The sequence below is a fragment of the Sarcophilus harrisii genome, chromosome 1 (assembly GCF_902635505.1).
Source record: "Sarcophilus harrisii chromosome 1, mSarHar1.11, whole genome shotgun sequence".
Classification (NCBI taxonomy): domain Eukaryota; kingdom Metazoa; phylum Chordata; class Mammalia; order Dasyuromorphia; family Dasyuridae; genus Sarcophilus; species Sarcophilus harrisii.
In genome coordinates, this window is record NC_045426.1 from 665,509,956 (window position 1) to 665,532,067 (window position 22,112).

The window sequence follows — 22,112 nt, forward strand, 5'->3', positions numbered from 1 at the left end:
AATGGCAAGAAACTGGAAACTGAGTGGATGCCCATCAGTTGCAGAATGGCTTAATAAATTATGGCATATGAATGCTATGGAATATTATTGTTCTGTAAGAAATGACCATCAGGACCAGTTCTGATGGACCAGGCCATCCTCAGCAACGAGATCAACCAAATCATTTCCAATGGAGCAGTAATGAACTGAACCAGCTATGCCCAGAGAAAGAACTCTGGGAGATGACTAAAAACCATTACACTGAATTCCCAATCCCTATATTTATGCCCACCTGCATTTTTGATTTCCTTCACAAGCTAATTGTACAATATTTCAGAGTCTGATTCTTTTTGTACAGCAAAATAACGTTTTGGTCATGTATACTTATTGTGTATCTAATTTATATTTTAATATGTTTAACATCTACTGGTCATCCTGCCATCTAGGGGAGGGGGTGGGGGGGTAAGAGGTGAAAAATTGGAACAAGAGGTTTGGCAATTGTTAATGCTGTAAAGTTACCCATGCATATATCCTGTAAATAAAAGGCTATTAAATAAAATATATATATATATATAAAAGAAATGACCATCAGGATGATTTCAGAGAGATCTGGAGAGACTTACATGAACTGATGCTGAGTGAAGTGAGCAGAATCAGGAGGTCATTATACACAGCAACAACAAAACTATATGGTGATCAATTCTGATGGATGTGCTCCTCTTCGACATTGAAATGATTCAAACCAGTTCCAATTGTTCAGTAAGGGAGTCATCTACACCCAGAGAGAGAACTGTGGAAGCTGAGTGTGGATCACAACATAGCATTTTCACTCTTTCTGTTGTTGTTTGTTGCATTTTTGTTTTCCTTTTCATGTTTTTTTTTCCTAGATCTGATTTTTCTTGTGCAGCAAGATAACTATAAATATGTATACACATATTGGATTTAACATACATTTTAACATATTTAACATGTATTGGACTATTTGCCATCTAGGGGAAAAACTGGGAGAAGGAAGGGAAAATTTAGAACAGAAGGTTTTGCAAGGGTCAGTATTGAAAAAATTACCCATGTTTATTTACCATGTTTTGTAAATAAAAAGCTATAATAATAATAATAATAATAAAAAAAGAATGCTCCACTGGGAGTCCAGAAGTTCTTCAGAAAATTACTTCACTTAATACAAAAATTCTTCCCCTTTCTGAGGAGGGGCTCTAATAGAAGCTTTGTAAATGTTAAACTTTAGATTTTTTAAAAATATACAGAGGCAGCTAGGTGGTGCAGTGGATAGAGCACCAGCCCTGAAGTTAGGTGGACCTAAGTTCAAATCTAGTCTCAGACAGTTAACACTTCCTAAATGTGTGATCCTAGGCAAGTCACTTAACCCTAGTTGCCTCAGCCAAAAAAAAAAAAAAAAAAGAGAGAGAGAGAGAGAGAGAGAAAATATGGATTTTAGTGCTAGGGATAAAGCATACCTGATAATACCTGATGAGTTCCAGATATAGAAGGCAAGGAAAGAATTGCTAACGTTTGTGTGAAGTGCAGGATCACACATCTTGATCTGGTGATCCTGAGAACGAAATTCTTTTAGGTTATTTATCTTGGATAAGTCACTTGCCTTCTCTATAATCTTGCCTCATATCTGCAATAAGTATGTGTGTCTTTCTACTTACTGAATACTACTAGAGAACAGAAAAAAGTAATAAAAAAGACAATTATTGGAAGTAAATAGAATTAGATGTGATATTAACATGAAATGACTGACTTTTTGAGTTGTTCTTGTTGGTTTTGGACAATAGCTGAAAATTTGGAAGCAGGAAGTATTTGTCATTTCTTCCTGATTTTTAGACATCTTAGTCTGAACATTTCATCTTTGTTTCTTGACATTTCAAGCTTTCTGTAATATGGTTCAGAACATCTATCTTTTCCAACTTAGTTCCTGTTCTTCACATGTTTTACATTCTACTCAGACTGGCCTTCTAACCATCCTTGAATTTAACATGCCATCACCTGCCTTCAGACCATTCCTGGAATCTGCAAAATGTCTCTTAGCACCACCCTTCTCTTATGCCTGGAATGCACTGTTTCTTCACTTTTGCCTCTTGGAATCTCTAGCTTGAAGGCTCAGCTCTGGGGTTATCTCCTACTGGAAATCTTTCCTAGTCTCACATGTTCTTAAGAATAGGTTTTTCCTTCTCAACTTGTCTTGTTTATTTAACTGCGTATGTTACATCTTCTAAGTTCCATGAAAACTCCTTGAGTACAGCAACTGTTTTTCTTTGTCCTTAGTGTCTAGACCTAAAACAGAACACAGACATTATTTCCTACTCTTATACATCTTATTATCCCTTGACATTATCCTATATTTTGTCCTTCCTTGCTCTTGTTTCTTTTGAAGTGATAATTTCTCTCACCAAGTCCAGTTTTATTCAGACATTTTTTTTCTCTTCCCATGTTCTATCACTTGGTAGCTTGTTCCTGAAACTCCCTCTCCCCTCCATTTTCCCATCTCTCCCTATCTTTTGTCTGTCTTCCAAATATAGGACTGACTTTGCTACATCCTTTAAAAAATCTTATTTGACCCTCATCTCCTCAGGCTATTATATCTCTCTTCCTTTTGACAACAAATTCCCATTTTTAAAGAAGCTGTATATAACCCTATAAAATCTCTCATCACTGTCTTAAACTACTCTCTCCAAGGTTACCTGTAGTCTCTTAATTGCCAAATCCATTGGTCTTTTCTCAATCTTCCTCCTCCTTGTGGCATTTGATATTGTTCACCGCCCTCTTCTCCTGGATACTCTCTTATCCCTGGGTTTTCATAACATCTCCCTCTTCAGGTTCTCTTAACTTCTCTCTTTGGCTGATCAGGTATACATAACTCATCCCTAACCTCAGGCTTTTGTCCTAGTCCCTCTTTTATTCTTTTTTCTGTGCCCTCTTTCTTGGTGATTTCATCAGTTTCTATGAGTTTAATGATCATCTCTATACATATATACTGTACTATATGTTCATTTTTGTATCCAATGAGCATTTCAAACACTTCATGTCCAAAACAAAACTCATCTTCTCTTCCATCTTCTCTTTACTGATCTTCCTATCTCTTTTGAGGGCACATAGTTGCTCTTCCAGTCATTTAGGTTATAACTTCAGTTTTGTCCTTTATTTTTCATTCTCACCCTCCTTATATATTCAGTCATTTACCAGGTGTTGTCAGCTCTATCCCCACATCTCTTGCTTCCATTTCCATGACACATACATTCTTTAAACATAGTGGTGTTTAAACTTCAGGAGCAAATATAAACTCTTCTCTTTGACATTTAAGGCTCTTCACAACCCAGCTTCTCTTTATCTACTTTTGTTTAGTCATATACTTTAACTTCTAAACATTTTCACTTCTGTTACTCCTTTCTGTTCTCTAGTATTACTCAGTAACTAAAACAGGTACTATTAATCTTTCTGTGTATATGAACTAATCAGTTCCCAAGAAGTACAATAATGACTTTGCATATCATTAAATATATACCCAGATTAAATTAGAACACAAATTTGTTTGATTACAACAATAAACTCCATGCACATAATGCTTAACCTATAGCTTGGTGCTTATATACCATGATTATCAGTTTACATATCATCTCTTGAAGTGGAGATGGAGTGAGGGGAATTTAAGAGAATCTAAAAATTAATGCTATTGTTAGAGATTACAAATTAGGATTATAAATCATTTTTCCTCCTGAGGCAATTGGGATTAAGTGATTTGCCCAGGGTCACACAGGGACGGGTTAAGTGTCTGAGGCCAGATTTGAACTTCGGTCCTCCTAACTTCAGGGCTGGTGCTCTATCCACTGCACCAACTAACTTACCCCAATCATTTATTTTCTAGTGCAGTTTCTGCACATTAAAATTGATTATAGGAATATAAATGATCCAGTTACTCAAATTGCCCTTTTAAGAATGTTTACCATAAACACCACCAAAGAAAGTGTACATTCTGAGGGTCTAGTAGCAGTTTTAGTAATAGATCAGAACCTTTGGTTGGTTGAAGGAACTAGGGCTGTTATAGCTGTCTTCAAATTTTTGAAGGATTGTAATGTTAAAGAGAATTTAGACTTGTCCTGCTTCAATTCAGTATACTTCTATTAAGTATTTTCTGCTTTAACAAATATTTATTAAATAATCTGCAAAGTACTGGATTAGGTGCTAAGGATATAAGGACTTGCTTCCACACCTCCTCCTATGCTCCCCAAAGAACAATCCTTGCCCTTAAGGAGCTTACATTCTACTAAAGATTGTGTGAAAGGTGGTTAAGACCCAACATTAACATCTGTAAATAAATTACTGATAGTTTGAAACCGACAAGTATATTAACAATTTGAGAAGATCAGGGAAAACTTTAGCTCAAGTCCATTCCGAGCTGAACCTTGAAGATTATAGAGTTCTTGGAGGTAGAATACAGGGAGTGCATTCCAGATTTGGGGCTGGCTTGTGGAAAGGACTACACAGAGGTGGGAAATAGGAAGTTGAGTTTAGCTAACAGCTCTTAATAGAGCTTAATTGAGAATTGCCTGGAGTATATGAATAGGGGCCTATAGTACAGTATAAGGAATTGTAGATTTAAAGACAGATGACGTGAGTTCAGATTCAGTCTCTGAAACTTAGGTTATAATTTTGATTAAATCTGGCTTTTTGTTTCTTCATCAATAAAACTAAATATCTTTTAAGATCCCTTATAGTTCTAAAACTATGATCACATGATAACACTTTAAAATTCCCTGCACCCCAAAAAAAGGTAGCGAAGATTTTATTTTTTCCATTTAATAGTATTTTACTTTTTCCAATTACATGTAAAAATAGTTTTTAGCATTTGCTTATTATAAGATCGAGTAACCTTTTTTTTTCTCTTTCCCTTCCCTCCCTCCTTAAGACAGCAAGCAATCTAATATAGGTTATACATATACAAACATATTCAATATATTTCCTTATTAGTAATGTTGTGAAAGAATAATCAGAAGGAAAAAAATGTGAAAATAGTATGCTTAATTGTGCATTCAATCTCCATAGTTCTTCCTCTAGATGTGGATAGTATTTTCCATCATGAGTCTTTTGGAATTGTCTTGCATCATAGTGTTACTGAGAAGAACTAAGTTTATCAACATTGATCAAGTCCATGTTTTTCTAAAATCTGGCTTTTATCATTTCTTACAGCACAATAGTATGCTATTACATTACTGTCAGTCGTGAGGGCATATGGAAAATTATGTCAAAATTTGGTTACTCAGAAAAATTCATCAGTATATTATGTCAATTTCATAATGGCATGCTTGCCCAGGTCCTAGCCAATGGACAATGCTCTTAAGCTTTTCCAATCACCAATAGATCGAAACAAGGCTATGTGCTTGCTTCCATATTTAGCTCCCATATTTTCAGCCATGTTGTCAAATGTCTTCAATGAAGACAAACATGAAATCAAAGTCAGCTACTGCACTGATGGTAAATTCTTCAAATTGAAAAAACTACAAGTCAAAACTAACGTGGAGCAAGTGTTGCATGATTTTTTGTTCCAAGATGATTGTGCACTCAATGCAGCCTCTGAAGTTGAGATGCAGCATTGATATAACACAGTTTGTTCAGCAATTCCCCAATTGATGGACATCCCATCAATTTCCAATTCTTTATGTAGCCTGAATTGTAGAGAATCTTAAATGCAAAGTTGAGAAATTTGTATTTTAATCTAAAAAAAAACATATTTCAAAGAGTTCAGTAAAAGAGTAAGTTATCATCATAGCTACTGATTTTGAGAAAACACTGAGTCAATGCTTTACATTCTTGATCACTTTTGAGTTTTATAACAACCCTGAGGACATAGTTATTACAGATTAGAAATATTATCCCCACTTTGTAGGTAAAGAAACTGAGACTTAGAGACTTAAACTTGGCCACAGTTACATTACTTGTATCATGGTTGGGATTTAGGTCTTCCAGATTCTGAGTCTAGCATTCTATGCTCTGGCATACTGTTTTACAAGGGAAATCTGTCCAAGAATGAAACACTTTTAGTAATGACATATTCTTTTTTTTTTCTTTAAGTCTTGTTGATGTTTTATTTTTTTATTATGTTTTCCAGTATATATTCTACCCTCTTCCTTCTTAGAGAGTCATCCCTCAAAATAATTTTTGAAAATAGGAAAAATCTTTTAGTGAATCTAATACATTGAAGAAATCTGACATTATATGAAGTGTTCCATAATATTAGAATCCACAAAGAAGGGAGGGAAATGCAGAGAATATTCTGAAGATATGAGCAGAAATGGTTCAGATAAGTTGGAATAATAGCAAACATTTAGCATTTAAAGGTTTGGAAAGTATTTTATTTGCACACACACACACACACACACACACACACATATGTATATGTATTGACACATACACAAATATTACCTCATTTTGTCCTCACAATCACTTTGTGAAATAGATGCTATTATTATTCCCATTCTTCGAAAGAGAAAACTGAAGCTGAATGAAGTTTAAGTGGCTTAGGCAACTAAGTGGCACAGTGTATGAAATACTGCATCTGGAGTCAAGAAGACCTGAAGGGACAACATTAGAAATAGATACTTGTGAAGATAAATTGAGATAATGTTTGCAAAGTGAGCTAAAAACTTTAAAGTTCTATATAAATACTAGTTGTTAATAAAGATCATTACTTGTCTAAGTGTCTATTAAGGAATTTGAACTTGGACTTTTGAGACTCCTAAATTCAACAACATGTTGACTACACCACCTAGTTGGAAGAACAAAGTATCCTGAAGAGATTGATCTGGATGTCTAAGAAACTTATGGGATCAAAAATTTCAAGGGAATTTATGAAAAACAATGCAAATGAAGGTGGCCTAGCTTGCCAGATTTAAAACTATTTTATAAAGCAGTGATCATCAAAACCATTTGGTATTGGCTAAGCAATAGAGTAGTCAATCAATGAAATAGGTTAGGTTCACAGAACAAAATAGTAACTATAGCAATCTAGTGTTTAACAAACCCAGAGACCTCAGCTTTTGGGATAAGAACTCACTATTTGACAAAAACTTTTGGGAGAATTGGAAACTAGTATGGCAGAAATTAGGCACTGACCCACACCTAATACCGTTTACCAAAATAAATTCTAAATGGTTTTATGATCTAGATATAAAGAATGATATTATAAACAAATTAGAAGAACATAGGATAATTTACCTCTCATTCCTGTGTCCAAAGAAGAACTGGAGATCATTATTGATCACAAAATAGATAATTTTGATTATATTAAATTAAAAAGGTTTTGTACAAACAAAACTAATGCAGACAAGATTAGAAGGGAAGCAATAAATTGGGAAAACATTTTTACATTCAGAGGTTCTGATAAAGGCCTCATTTCCAAAATATATAGAGAATTGACTCTAATTTATAAGAATTCAAGCCATTCTCCAATCGATAAATGGTCAAAGGATATGGAGAGACAATTTTCAGATGAATAAATTGAAACTATTTCTAGTCACATGAAAAGGTGCTCTAAATCATTATTTATCAGAGAAATGCAAATTAAGCAACTCTGAGATACCACTACATACCTGTTGGATTGGCTAAGATAACAGGAAATAATAATGACAAATATTGGAGGGGATGTGGGAAAACAGGGACATTAATACATTGTGGTGGAAATGTGAATACATCCAGCCATTCTGAAGAGCATTTTGGAACTATGCTCAAAAAGTTATCAAACTGTGCCTACCCTTTAATCCAGCAGTCTTACTACTGGGCTTATATCCCAAAGAGATAATAAAGAAGGGAAAGGGACCCATATGTGCAAAAATGTTTGTGGCAGGTCTCTTTGTAGTGGCTAGAAACTGGAAATTGAATGGATGCCTGTCAGTTGTAGAATGGCTGAATAAATTATGGTATATGAATGTTATGGAATATTATTGTTTTGTAAGAAATAACCAGCAGCATGATTTCAGAGAGGCTTGGAGAGACTTAAATAAACTGATGCTAAGTGAAATGAACAGAACCAGGAGATCATTATACACAGCAACAATAAGATGATACTATGATCAATTCTGATGGATGTGGCTCTCTCCAATAATGAGATGATTCAAACCAGCTCCAATTGTCCAGTGATAAAGAGAGCTATTTACACCCAGAGAGAACTGTGGGAACTGATTGTGGTTCACAACATAGCATTTTCACTCTTTTTGTTGTTGTTTGCTTGCATTTTAGGTTGCTTCCTTTTTTTTTTTCTTGTGCAGTACAATAATTGTATAAATATGTATACATATATTGGATTTAACATATATTTTTACCATATTTAACATATTTTCGACTACTTGTCATCTAGGAGAGGGCGTGGGGGAAAGAGGAAAAATTGGAACACAGGGTTTTGCAAAGGCTAATGTGGAAGAATTGTTCACTGTTTTGAAAACTAAAAAGCTTTAATTACAAAAAGAAAAAGAAACTTATGGACAAACTCAGAGTTAGAAATATATAACAAGCAACTGACAATAAATATAGAAGACTAGTCCCATTCTATAAGAATTATGTCAGGACTACTAAAGCCTCCATTGGTATTCTACAGTTGTATCAGTCAAGAGCACAGGATGCAGGCCCCAGCACAGCAAGTAATGTACTACATCCCCATATTCCCATCCCTGCCCCATGCCCAGGATTCACAGAATAGACAGCTAGGGGCATGTTTTGGTCTGTTTCATTAGAGGATTTATTTTCAAGCTCCCAGATTTACTAGAACAAGGATTCTTAACCTGGGACCTAGGAACTTGTTTAATATTTTGATAAATGTACTTCAACATAAGTGATTTCTTGTATTAATACTATGTTTTATTTTTATGCATTTAAAAACATGATTCTCAGAGGAGATCTTCACCATCCTGCCAAAGACAAAGGTTAACCTATATTCCAGAATACTAGATCTTTTACTCTCTTTGTATCTCAGTTTCTTTATCTATAGGAGGAAACTCAAAGGAAGGAAACAAACACTTATTAAATACCTACTACATGTCAGACACTGATGTGCAGAAAAGCCTGAGTTTAAGTGCTTTACAATTATTTCATTTGATCCTTAGGATAACCTTGGGAAAGTAGATGCTATTGTCCCCATTTTACAGTTGAGGAAACCAAGGCAGACAGAAGTTAAACAATTTGCCCAAAGTACACATCTAGTAAGTTTTTGAGGCCAAATTTGAACTTGGATCTTCCTGACTCAAATACACAGTAGTCTATCTCCTGAGCCACCTAGCTACATGATGCAGGGAATGTCTTCATCTTAACAGGATGGCTAGGGAAGGGTCTGGCCTTTAAGATAATGAAACACATTTCATGACTTACATCTCAATGAGTCTGTGTATTTATGGTTACCTGAAAAGCAGAGCTATGCTGGAAACTGCTCTAACCAGTGAACAGATTATTAAATTTTCACTGAAATCCACAAATATCACAAATCAGGACTTGATTTATTGTTATATTCATTGTCTAGACTTAAAGAAAGTTATATAGAAAATGTTAGTAAACTGAGGCAGTCAGGCAACTTGCCCAGAGTCTCACGGGTAGTAAGTGTCTAAAGGTGAATTTGAACTTGTGGCTTTCTGATTCCAGGATAGCGCTCTATCCATTATGCTGCCTGTTTCTAATGTTGTCCCTTCAGGAAATCAAAATTGCAGGTGGCAATTATATAACATATATTTCTACCATGTTTACCATATATTGGATTACTTGCCATCTAGGGGAGGAGATAGAGGAAGGAGCAGAGAATTGGAACACAAGGTTTTGTAAGAGTTAATACATTATGCATGAAAAATTATCCATGTGTATGTTTTGAAAATAAAAAGCTTTAATGTTTTTTAAAAAAGAATGCATATAAATATTCAATTCTCCATTTTATAACATTTGTTTTTTTGCAAAGGATGCAATAAACTTCATATTACATTTAAAAAAAGAAAAAAGAAAGCTTTGCCAGTTCCTTATTACTTAGAAAATAAGGCCCAATTTACATTTGTCCTGCACCTAAGTGGTGCAATGGATAGAGCACCTGGCTTGGAATGAAAAAGACCAGTCTTTCTGAGTTCAAATCTAGCCTCAGATGCTAGTTGTGTGCTGGTGAGCTCGTCATTGCCTTAGTTTCCTCAGCTGTAAAATGAACTGGAGAAGAAAATGACAAACTACTCCAGTATCTTTGCCAAGGAAGCCTCAAATGGGGTCACAAAAAGTCAGACGTGACTGAAATGACTTGACAACATTTGTTCCTTACCTCTAATTATTTCTTATTCACCATAGACTTTTTTATACCCAGAATATAGTTATGCATTTCTTAATCAGTCCGGTTGCTTTGACTCAAATGTTTTAACCTTTTCCTTTTCTCCCCTTGAAAATCTGTATCCTATACTGTTAATGCCTGACAGTCATTTGAATTTGATCATAGTTCCTTGTATATTTAGCCATTTCACCTATCTATCTATCTTGCCTCCCTAACTAGATTATAAATGCCTTAAGGACAAACATTATGTCATATCTTTCATGTTGCTATGCTTATAGTAAACATTCAACCAGTTATTAAAGGAATAAATAAATTTACTGAGTGCAAATGTTATAATTTGGCTTTTTTTCTGATTGCAGACTTTGAAAGATTGGGTTTTAGTAGAATCTCTTGATCTTCTTGAAGGAAAGATACCCTGGGAGTCCACCAGTTAGTCCCCCTTCACATTCTCTTTCTTCTATATGCAAGTGAAGCAGCTTGAATACTGCTTTGTACTAAAGTGAGTCTTTGTTTAAAGCATAAACAACTGCTTAGACACAGGAAAGCCTCTGAGGCTTGTTTTATACCATTTTCTGTGCTGCTAGGATAAAGATAATTAAGGACTTGGGTACAGGATGTGGTTAAGTTATGACTTGTCTCTCACTAACCATACATTGAAATACAGATGAATATAGATGCTAACTATTTACCTTTGCAAAAGTAAAAAAAAAAATACTTGTTACTTTTTAAAAAATTTTTTTTTTGTGGATCTATTGATGATGTACATTTAATCTCTTCAGTATGCTTGTTTTCTCCTGTTTGCTAGATTTTAAACCTCAAACTAGATGATAGTGATGATTGTTAGCCATTCTAATTATTGAGTTGGGCCTTGTTTTTGCATATTTGATATCACATTTGCCATTCTTCAAGTGATATAGTACTTATGGATATAACATCCTTATTCCTCAGTTTCCTCACCTTTTAAAAGAGAAAGTTGGACAAAGGGATTTTGAAGATTCCCTTCTAGCTCTAAAAATCCTATGATTCATTTGGATTATGGCCTAGCTTAGCCTTTCTTCTGTCCTGCTGAGAGAGAAAAAGAGAAGGAGAAAGGGGGGGAGAGAGGGAAGAAAGGAGAGAGAGAGAGGCATTAAGATGATATTGGAAGATTTGCTGAACTTGGGAGTTAGAAGATGGCTTTGACTTATGGCTTTCACTTTCTGAGTGACACTGGGGAAGTCCCTTTATCTTTCTCTGGCTCAACTTCCTCATTTCTAAAATGAGTGGCTTGAATTAAACAATCTTTAGGGTCCCTTCCATCCGTAATAGTCCATGAAAATTTAAATTTCAGCCTTGCCTCTGAATTAGAACAAAATCTAAATTAGGAGGCTCCAAATTGAAGTGTACAATATTTTTCAAACTCACAAAAATAATACCTGGGTTTGATGTAGGATTTTGTTCCTTATCTTTATTTGATTTGTTTTTGTGGACAGTTATTAATTTTATGATTTTAAGGAAAAACTGCCATCCTTGAAAGTCAGCCTTTGTTCAGATATACTAGACAGATGTAGAAGGGTATGTGGAGGGCATGCTCATCAGATCTGCTGACTCAGAATTGGGAGGAATAATAACACAATAGGGTGATGGAGTCAGAATACTAAAAGATCTTGACAGGTTATAGAACTTTCTTATAAGGGATAACTATATAAAGCCTTGCACTTGGGTCAAACAAATTAACTTCACAAATATAAAATGGGGGTGGCATGGAGAGACAATTCTAGAAAAAATGGGAGTATCTTAATAGATTGTAAGGTGAATAAGAGTCAGCAGTGTAGCTAAAAAAGATCATATGGTCTTGGACAGCATTAAGATGGGAAAAGCCTTTAGAAATAGGGTAGTGATAGCCACTCTGTTCAGTTTAGAACTGTTCCGTTTTGGGTGTCAGGGCTTAATGATAACTGATAAACAGCCCATCTGAAGGAAGGTAACTAGGATGATGCAGGAGCCTTTGAAGAGACTAAGAGGGGACATGAGAGCTGTGTTCAAGTATTGGAAAAGCTGTCAAGTGGAGATGGGATAGGGCTTATTCTGTTTGACCCCCAGAGTGGAAGTTGTCAAGGGGCAAATTGTAGGCTTAACATCAAGGAATTCTTGACAGTTCTGTCAAAAGTAGGCTGGAATGCCTAGACAGTGATGAGTTTCTCGTTATAAGAGATCTTCAAGCAGAGTCTACTGTAACCTTTTATGTATGAATTGGACTATATGGTACATTCCTTCCAACTTTGAAATTCTCTGATGAATGGAAAGGAAATTATGGACAAGGATAAAAAAAATGAACCTCTCCACATTTGACCAAATTCTTAGAACGTCTTTGAAAAGAAATGAAACATTAAGGCCATACTTGAAGGACCCATATTTTCCCTTAGGACCACAGTTTCAATCTGCAGGTTTTCTACTGAACAATAGTGTGTGTCACTGGGCAGCCAGGGAACTTGTACCATATTGTCTGGATTTGAAATTTCTTAATTCAAAACTGGCAACCCTCTTCATTGTGGAAGTTCAGCTAACTTGTACTTTGAGAGTAGAGAACTACCAGTGATCTTGTAATGAAAAGAGCCATCTACACCCAGAGAGAGGATTGTGGGAACTGAGTATGGATCACAACATAGCACTTTCACTTCTTTTGTTGTTGTTTGATTGAATTTTGTATTCTTTCTCATTTTTTCCCTTTTTGATCTGATTTTTCTTGTGCAGCAAGATAATTGTATAAATATGTATGACTATATTGGATTTACATATATTTTACCATGCATATATTGGATTACTTGCCATCTACGGCAGAGGATGGAGGAGGGGGGGAAATTGGAACAAAAGGTTTTGCAAGGGTCCATGTTGAAAAATTATCCATCTATGTGTTTTGAAAATAAAAAGCTTCAATAAAAAAAATTAATAAAAGGGAATAAAGAACTAATGTCAAGGGAGAGATTCCCTTCTAACTTCTAACCTATAATGCTTTTAAAATTTTGTATTACAGATCTTTAAAAAGGGCCAGGAGTTCCTCTTTCAAGTCAACAGGAATTTTCCTTTGAAGAATTGTAAAGAGACAACAAAGTCACAGCGGAAGGGGGAAAAATGTCCAACCCCTTCTTAAAGCAGGTTTTCAATAAGGACAAAACTTTTCGGCCTAAGCGCAAATTTGAGCCAGGAACACAAAGATTTGAACTTCACAAGAAGGCTCAAGCTTCCCTGAATGCAGGGCTAGATCTGAAGTTAGCTGTTCAGTTGCCATCTGATGAGGAATTAAATGATTGGGTGGCTGTGCATGTGGTAGACTTCTTCAATCGCATCAATCTCATTTATGGAACCATCAGTGATAACTGCACTGAACAGTCATGTCCCGTGATGTCTGGGGGTCCTAAGTATGAGTATCGATGGCAGGATGAACAGAAATACCGGAAGCCGACTGCTCTCTCTGCGCCCAAGTATATGAACCTTTTGATGGACTGGATTGAGGTTCAGATCAATAATGAAGATATCTTCCCTACCAATGTCGGTGAGTTGTGGCCATGGGGCTCCTATTTAAGAAATAAGAAACAAGGAAAAGGTTTCCTACCTTCTCCTTTCCATTTTCTACTCCTGCTAGTATTGACAGTCCTGTCTGTCCAAGGCACTTATTTCCAGGCCTGTAGAGTACTGAGTTCCTGTGCCATTAAAATTTGAGTCTGGGCCCTTTGTGAACCAATTCATTTCAGGGTTCATCTGCTACAGAAGCTGATGCTTCTCTTAGAGAAGTTAGAAAGAACATGTAGAGAAGTGCCTGGAGCCAAAGTAGAGTTGCAGCAGGGGAACAGGAGTACAGGGAAAAGGAGTACCCTGGAGGACAGAACAATATTGATCTCTGATTGTCTCTGTTTTTCTATTTTTAACAAGCTTGTGCTGTAGGAGTTCAGTAGGGGTTCCTTGTTAAAGTAATCCGGTTACTTTGGGACTAGTCACCCTTAACATGAACCATTCTCTATGAGTCACAGAAATTTCAAGTTGTGAAGGCTTATATCCACTTGGCAACTGCTAACACCATTCCAATTATTCTTTCCCCAGTTAAATCATAACTTAAAATAAAATGTAAAGTATAACTGGAGGGCTAAGTCAAAATTCCCTTTCCTTTCACACCTAGATCTTTACCTCCATTTTCTCATTTCAGGGAAATAAAATAATAGGTTCATTATCAAAAAGACTCATGCTCCTTACTTAGCTTCTTTGAGTAAGATTCACCAACAGTTCGCCTGCTGATATGTATAGGCATAGTGTGCTAGCAAAAGCCTTGGAGTTCAATGCCTTGTGGTGTTACCTTGATCTTTCCTTCTGGGTCTCAGTTTTCTCATCCGTAAAAGTTTACAATTGGCGTCCACTCACATTTGTGGTTTGTTTAGTTACGTCTCAGAAGAATTAAGTGGTCAGAGTGGCAAAACAATTATACACCGTAGTAATGGTGATGGCAGTGTTGAGAGCTGGGCCCTGCTGTTTGGATGGTAGCTTGCTTTATTGTTGTTCTGCTATAGTCCATGTTTTATCTGCCATTCATTGACCTCTTATTTGCTTGTCCATGTTGTGATGAATTACATTAGGTCTCTACTTTTTAGAAGTCTCAAGGGTTTCAGGTTCTTCTATAGTACCGTTAAAATTTTTAAAAATATAATCATTTATTGTACTTCATGATCATTTCCTTTGTAACTTACATATTTTCTTATGCCTTTAAAAACATTACTTTGGTAAGACTTCACCAACTCAACTGCCTGAATTATTAAGCACTTAGCATAGTATCTGATACAAAGTAGGTGCTAAATATGTTAGCTATTATTAGTCTTATGTGTGTATCTTTGCTTTTTAAGAACAACTTTGTATCAACATCTTTTGTTGCATTTTCTAATGTATCTGTTCCTTATAACATTATAAAAGAGTAAATAAAACAATTCAGCAAAACTAACCAATATATTTTATGCAGTTCCACATGCATGTTTACCACTTTCTCAAAGAACGGGGTTGTTCTTTCTTGTATTTCTCTTTATAATCATTATAATTTCAAGGCAATCAGTTTTGATTATTTTGTTCTTTCCATTCACAATATTGTAGTCAAGGGTTTATCAAAGATTAAATAATGTTGTTTGTCTATTTAATCTATTTCACTAATTTCCTTTTCTTTTTTTTTAACCAGTACCAAATAATTTTAGTGATTACCACCTTATAATATAAATTGAAACCCGATCATTCTAGATCTCCCTTCTCCTGCTTTTTAATTATTTATTTTTCCTTGAGAATTGTGTGTGATTTTCAACAAATCATGTTGAACTAAAAAAAAATGCAGTTCTTGCTGGTTGGCCATGAACTAACTGCTTTTTCTGATATTAACCTTCATGTGGGTTGGCCTCAGGCAAAACCAGGTAACTGGAAGTCAGCTAAGAAGGGTTTGTTTTCTCTCCACCTTCTGAAATGTATCTGCCTTGTAACCCCTCTCATTTCAGTGTCTGTTCTGTCTAGAGTTACATGTAGTCGCCTAATCAAATGAAAAATAAAGTGACTGTGTGCATTCAGGTGTTGCTAAGGGACAAAGTAATGCCAGAGACACTAGATGAAGTCCAAAGGAGATGGGGCCTCCTCCATCAGTCCACTGTGAGACTTTAGGCATATCATTTGTAGACTTTGGGCCTATTTCCTCTTCTGGAAAAGGGTTTCGACTGGATGATAGCTGAGCTCCAGCGTTTCATCAGCATTCTGCTGTCCATGTTCAGAAATTTCTTTCAGTTCTTACATTGAGTGTTCAAATGCTTTTAGTCCCTTTGTAGCTCTGTTATTCCTGTTCTTTTTAAGCTGTGTTCCAAGGTTCCTAAATTCTAGACATTGTCCTTGAGGAATTTAGAATTAAGGCAAGAAGGTTTAAAAGCAGTAACTTAAAGAGCAATGCAAGCTGGCAGTTCCAGAAATGTCCCAAGGCTATACGTGATTCATTGTTCAATCATTTCTGCCCCAGCAGTATAGAAAAACTATTATTGAAGAAGGAGGTGGGAGAGTGATCTCTGGCAACTGGAAATGTACCATATCTTTGTTGTGAATGGATGGGGAAAATTTGAATAGTCACAAAGAAATAGCCAACATATTTAAAAGCAGTGGAAAAAATTCAGGGTTTAAAACCAGAAGACCTTCTTATTACCTGTGTGACTTTAGATAAATCACTTAATCCTTTTGGCCTCAGTTTTCCCATCTGCAAAATGACAGGGTTTTACTAGATGGTTCTGTGCTTCCTTCCAACTCCAAATTAGTGAAACCATATGAAGGCATGGAAGCAAGAAAGGAGGAGAAATGTTTGTAGAGAATTTTGCAGAGCAGAGTGTTCATGTTGGACTACTTGTAGTGTGTGATAAGATTGGAAAGAAAGACATTATTGTAGCAAACTTCCCAGGCTAAGCATTTTGGACTTTATCCTGAAGATATGAGGGCAGCAGTTAAGGTATTTTTTGGGGGGGAAGAAAAAAATGATAAAAATGTTTTTTGAAAAAAAAAACCTAATTAAACTATTGGATTATTATGGATAATTGATATAGATTATGGATAATAAATATACCAATATGTTGTTGGTATATTTATCTCTGGCTAAATAATTTAATCTTAGTTCTCTTATCTGTGAAATGAGGAAAATGATACTTGTACTCCATACCTCACAAGTTTGTTATGAGAAAAGTACTTCATTTGCAAGACTTAAAGTACTATGTAAACTTAAGTTATATTATATTATAATTAATTGTCTTCCTACCAAGGAATTGCATACACCATTACATTAAGTATCTATAATTTCTTCCCTGTGGAAAGTTTCTACTCACATAAATTATAACCACTTTTTACTTAACTAAGACTTAGAGAGTAGCCTGAGGCTCAGAGAAGTTAAATCCCTTACCCAGAGTCACTCAGCCAGTGTCAAGCGAGATTGGGGCCCAGGTGTTCTAGATTCTCAATGCAGTATTTGGGTGCTTATGCCACGGTGCCTCTGTACAGAGAGATATAAAGATGGCTATAATAGTGTAACTGAGAGTCACAGTCTACAAAGCTGAGGGCTAAGCTGATATTCTCTGTTTACCGTGTGACTTTGAATAAACTTACTGCTGATATATGGACTCAATAAACCTGCATAGTAAGAAGCCAAACTATAGGATTTCTTCCGCTCTGATCGTATGATAAATGTAACTGATTCTAGAAAGATCATTTCTTACCTCCTCTGATTCCTTCATCTATAAAAAGGTGGTATTGTTCTTCTAGCATCAAGCTAAAAACATCTGTGTATGAGTATGTGTAAGCATCTGTGGCTGTAGTGCATCCCCCTCAAATGATCTTGTAGCTATTTTGTATATACTTAGATGCCTATAATCGTTGTCTCCCTTATTAGATCATAACCTGAGAGTAGAGACTGTTTAATTTTGGTTTTGCATTGTGAGCACTTAGCACAGAGCAGGCACATAGAAGGGACCTCACTGCTTATTGATCGACAAATCTGCCTGTCTATAAGCATAGTGCTCTGTTGCTTCATCGTGGCAGGGAAGTGATCCTTGATGCTCAAAAGCTACCTGAGCACAGTATGGGCTTTAGCAGATTCTCCCGGACTAGAATGCCTTTTGAGTCGAGTGAAAGGTAAGTTTGGCTTTGGGACAGTGAACTTATTTTGCCACTGCAACTCCTAAAGGTCTACTATCAAAGGAAGACATGGCCATACTTATAAAATCAGAATCTTGAAGGAATAATATTAGCAACAAAAATAGATGAATATATATGGTTAAAGTTTGTAAACCATCTTAATACAGTATTTCAAGTTTGATATATTTAATTTTTTCATGAAAAAGGCTTTCAAACTCTTGAATTGATGATGGAGGTGACTATTCTACTTGTCTCTGACAGTGTTTTTTTGTCTGATCTATTAATGATGGAAATTTTAGTTTGGCAGGAGAAGCAATGCAATGGCAGTGTCTGGGGCTGTAGTCTTTGCAGGAGGGCAGTCCCTAAAAATGGAAATGAAAATGTTCACCTGCTGTTGTTTAGATCAGTCTCTTAGTGTCTGTGGTTTGACTCCCAGAGATGTCATCAGAAGGTCCTAGGATTCAGACCTGAAAGGGACCTTAGAGATCATCTAGTCCAATCCCTCCAATTTACAGATAAGGAAACTAAGGCCCAGAGAAGGGAAATGACTTGTGAAAAGTCGGTGTGAGCCAGCTGTACTGTGTCACCAAGGAGGGTGTGTAGGCTAAGGAAAGGAATGAACCAGCCTTGTCCTAAGATTGGGGAGAGTGATTATAAATGACATTATGCTTCATGGAATTCACGGAGTATCAAAAGAACCAACATTAGACATCCCTCTAACATTGTCTGTATCCTTTATATAAGATTAATGGGAAAATATGGATAACAATCACACAGATTGAATCTCCTTAGATAGGTGGAGGGAGTACTTCAATAATTATATGGATGAGATTATGGGTCTACTGATAAACACAAATACTATAAAATAATTTGATATTTCAGAAATCATTGCTAGTCCTAGGTAAAACAAAACAAAAACTGAAAGCCATAGGCTCACAGGTAGTTTTGTCATTCCTACCCAGTGAAGGTGATTTAGAAGAGAGGGGCAAATTTTTAAAAATGAATCACTGACTAAGAAGATGGTATCAGAATGGAACTAGGGCTTAAATAGTGCAATATTGGGCTAAAATTTTACCCCTAGCACATTTGCCTGGAATCTTTGGAATCTAATCCCAAAACTTTAAACTTAAAAGGAAAACAGATGGGAAAAAATGGCCAAATAGATCGCAAAAATGGTATTTTAGTTTCATGGTATTTACATTCATTGTATATGTTCCAAACTCTCTCACATTGTCATATCCTGAGATCCTTCCCAACAGGAGCAGCAAGTTCAACATTAAAAGAGTTGAAGTAGGGAAGAACAGTCTTTTATAGGACATGATAACAAGGGAAAGAGCCAGCAATAATCATATTTCTATGTATGGCAAATAAGGTGAACTCTTGGTTCCTGTATAAATTCCTAATAGTGTTCCTATTGTAAGGAGTGAATTTTGACCTTATAGGAATTACTAAAACTTGGTAGAGTGGGACTTGTAGCTTTGGAAGGGACTTTGTACTGGGAAGGTAGCTTTGGAGGGATATTTAGGTGGAGCAAAAAAGAAATTTTAAAAAGGGGGAATAACACCATTTTACTAAGTTAGACTTATGTGAGGTAATTTAAGAACCTGATTGGAGAAACATGAAGACCACTTGAGTGAAGGTCAGCTGAGAAAAAACAGAAAGGTCTTGCCAAGGGAATCCAATATGGACCACGTGAACAGAACAAAGAAGTAGATTAAAAGTTAGACGAGGACAGAACTGGGAAAATGGGTGAGAACCAAATTGAAATTAGATTTAATATAGGAAAAGCTTCTTAACTACAAGAGCTAGAAGTGGCTTCTAAGGCTGGGGGGCGGGTAAGAGTGTTGAGGGTGGATTACTTTTTGGAGGGAAGTCTTCTAGAGAGTCCAGGTGCCCAGCTGTAAGGTTGTTCTTCTAGAGGTTGGACTAGATCATATGCAAGAGAAAGGGAAGTAAGAGTTCCTCTATACTTTGATCAGACCATATATGGAATAATGTTACTTTTTGGCTACCCCACTTCAGAAACACATTACCAGGTGCCAGTGTCAAGCTTCAAACTTTTCTCTGGCCTGGACAAATAGATCAATTTACAAAAGATTCTTGGATGGATAGGGAATATGAGACAAGTGAGTCTGACAGTAATGTATTAACAGGACATTGTTGCAACAAGTTGAACAGAAGCAAAGTTTCTCAATATAAAAGAAAATTTCTCAGACTCCTTCAGGGTTTCATTATTTAGTCCATCCCTAGTTGTCTTTGGTCATGTCAGGATCTCTAAAATCACTACAAATAATAATGCCAAAGATCCTGATTCAGCAATAATTTAGATTTGATGTAAGAAGAAACTTAATAATAATGAGAGCTCTCCAAAAGTGGAGTCAGCTTTTAGAGGAGGTGGGGATTTCACCTTTATGCCCACTTTGAGGATATATGATAAAGGGTTTTGTTGGACTAGATTCTGGTCTCGAAGCTATAGAACCTCACATTTGGCACAAACACTTAGTATGGTTGTGATAGGGAGTGTTGGGGGAATTCAGCTACCTGCATATCTGCCAAAAGAGCATCTGAAAAGTGTGTAGCTTGCTTTAAGAATAATTTCATTCTTCTGAAGATGGAGGAAGTAAGAATGAAAACTGTGTGTTGCTAAAATTTACACCATTTCACTACCTTGTGGAAGAAGCTTTAGTGTGTTCTTTTTGCCTCCAGGTTAAATTCCTTTCTTTGGCCTTGAAAGCCTTTCACAGTCTGGTTTTCCACATATTGTCTTTCCAGATTGATTTTATACTGCTTTTTCTCATTGACTCTACCTTCTAGCCAAATTGTCATTCTGTATATATAACATTCATTTTCTTTCTCCATTCTTTTGCACCCAACTGCCTTCATACCTTGAATTTATTCTGTCCTCATCTCTGCTTTGTGGAAACCCTGGCTCCTCCCTTCAAGTTTCAGTTTAACTTCCACCTTTTATGAGAACTCTTTCCTCACTCTTCTAGTAAGTATTGTTCCCTCTCCAAAAAATTAAGTTTGTATATTATGTCTGTATTTATTCTCTTTGCTTATTGGTGAACATTTTGATTCTTTCGAATACCATATAAGCTTCTTGAGGGCAAGGACATTTTTGTTTATTTCTCTATATTCCCAATTCCTTGCACATAGACTTAAATGCTCAATGGATTGGATTATGTGGTAGACTATATACTTTAAAAATTTTTACATCTCCCCAATGTTTCCTTTACCAGAGAAATAAAATGCTGGAAAAGAGCTTTATAAATTATCTAATCTATTTCAAACAGGTCTGTATTTAAATAGATCCTAACTCTTAAAAATCTGTATCTAAACAAAGGATCTTTAGAGAAAGCTTTTTCCACTGTTAGCCTACTGCAGTATTCAACAATTCTCCCAGCCAAGAAATTCTTTTTCCTCTCTAATCTAAACCCTTCTTTCATAATGTTATTTAAACATATTTCTTCTTATTCTATTCTGGGTAGCTATGGAAAGGATTATATAATTTAAAAGTAAAATAAGCCTTTTATGATCCATTCAGATTGTTCCTCAGTTTCTTTAATTTAAATGATTGATACCTGTTCTTAACATCTTTTCCTCAAATATTTTCTTATTAACCTTTCAATAGCTTCTCTGGGCTTTTCTCTAAATTCAGTTCAGTGCCTGTGGGCAGGATAAATGATTTTTGAAAAGGGATATTCTTTCTCATTCTTGGTCCTTCTCTTTTAGGTACACCATTCCCCAAGAACTTTCTGCAAGTGGTAAAGAAGATCCTGTCCAGGCTCTTCAGAGTTTTTGTTCATGTTTATATTCACCACTTTGACCGAATCACTCAGATGGGCTCTGAGGCTCATGTGAACACCTGCTATAAGCATTTCTACTATTTTGTGAAAGAGTTTAACCTGATAGACACCAAAGAATTAGAACCACTGGTGAGTAGAAGCAGAGCCATAGGGTCAGGGGAGGGGAAGAGGGTAACATATAGCAACTGGCTTTGTATCCTTTTAGCTGTCCTCACCACTTCAAGGGGATTAATTTTTCAGGAAACACTTGGATTAGGTGACTGGCAGAGTCTTTCCATGGCTTTAATTGAATCCATTAGTAAGCACAGCTTTGAGAAATTGAGATGGCCAACTTCAGTGTAAAGGGTTATTACCAGAAATGTACAGAGTTTCTG

The 22,112-nt window shown here is 35.9% G+C and overlaps 1 protein-coding gene across 3 annotated transcripts in view; it reads left to right on the forward strand.

The window, feature by feature from the left end:
• Nucleotides 1-22,112, forward strand: part of MOB3A (MOB kinase activator 3A) — a 42,701-nt gene that overhangs the window by 13,575 nt on the left and 7,014 nt on the right. For 2 of the 3 annotated variants that reach the window (XM_023496850.2, XM_003760795.3), the window contains exons 2-3: nucleotides 13,290-13,808; nucleotides 21,665-21,867. In XM_023496850.2, the coding sequence (XP_023352618.1) occupies nucleotides 13,388-13,808; nucleotides 21,665-21,867 (624 nt within the window). In that variant the 5' untranslated portion in view covers nucleotides 13,290-13,387. Of the gene's footprint in view, nucleotides 1-10,641; nucleotides 10,776-13,289; nucleotides 13,809-21,664; nucleotides 21,868-22,112 lie in introns of those variants that run through there. The other variant, XM_031948120.1, reaches the window with a different exon arrangement.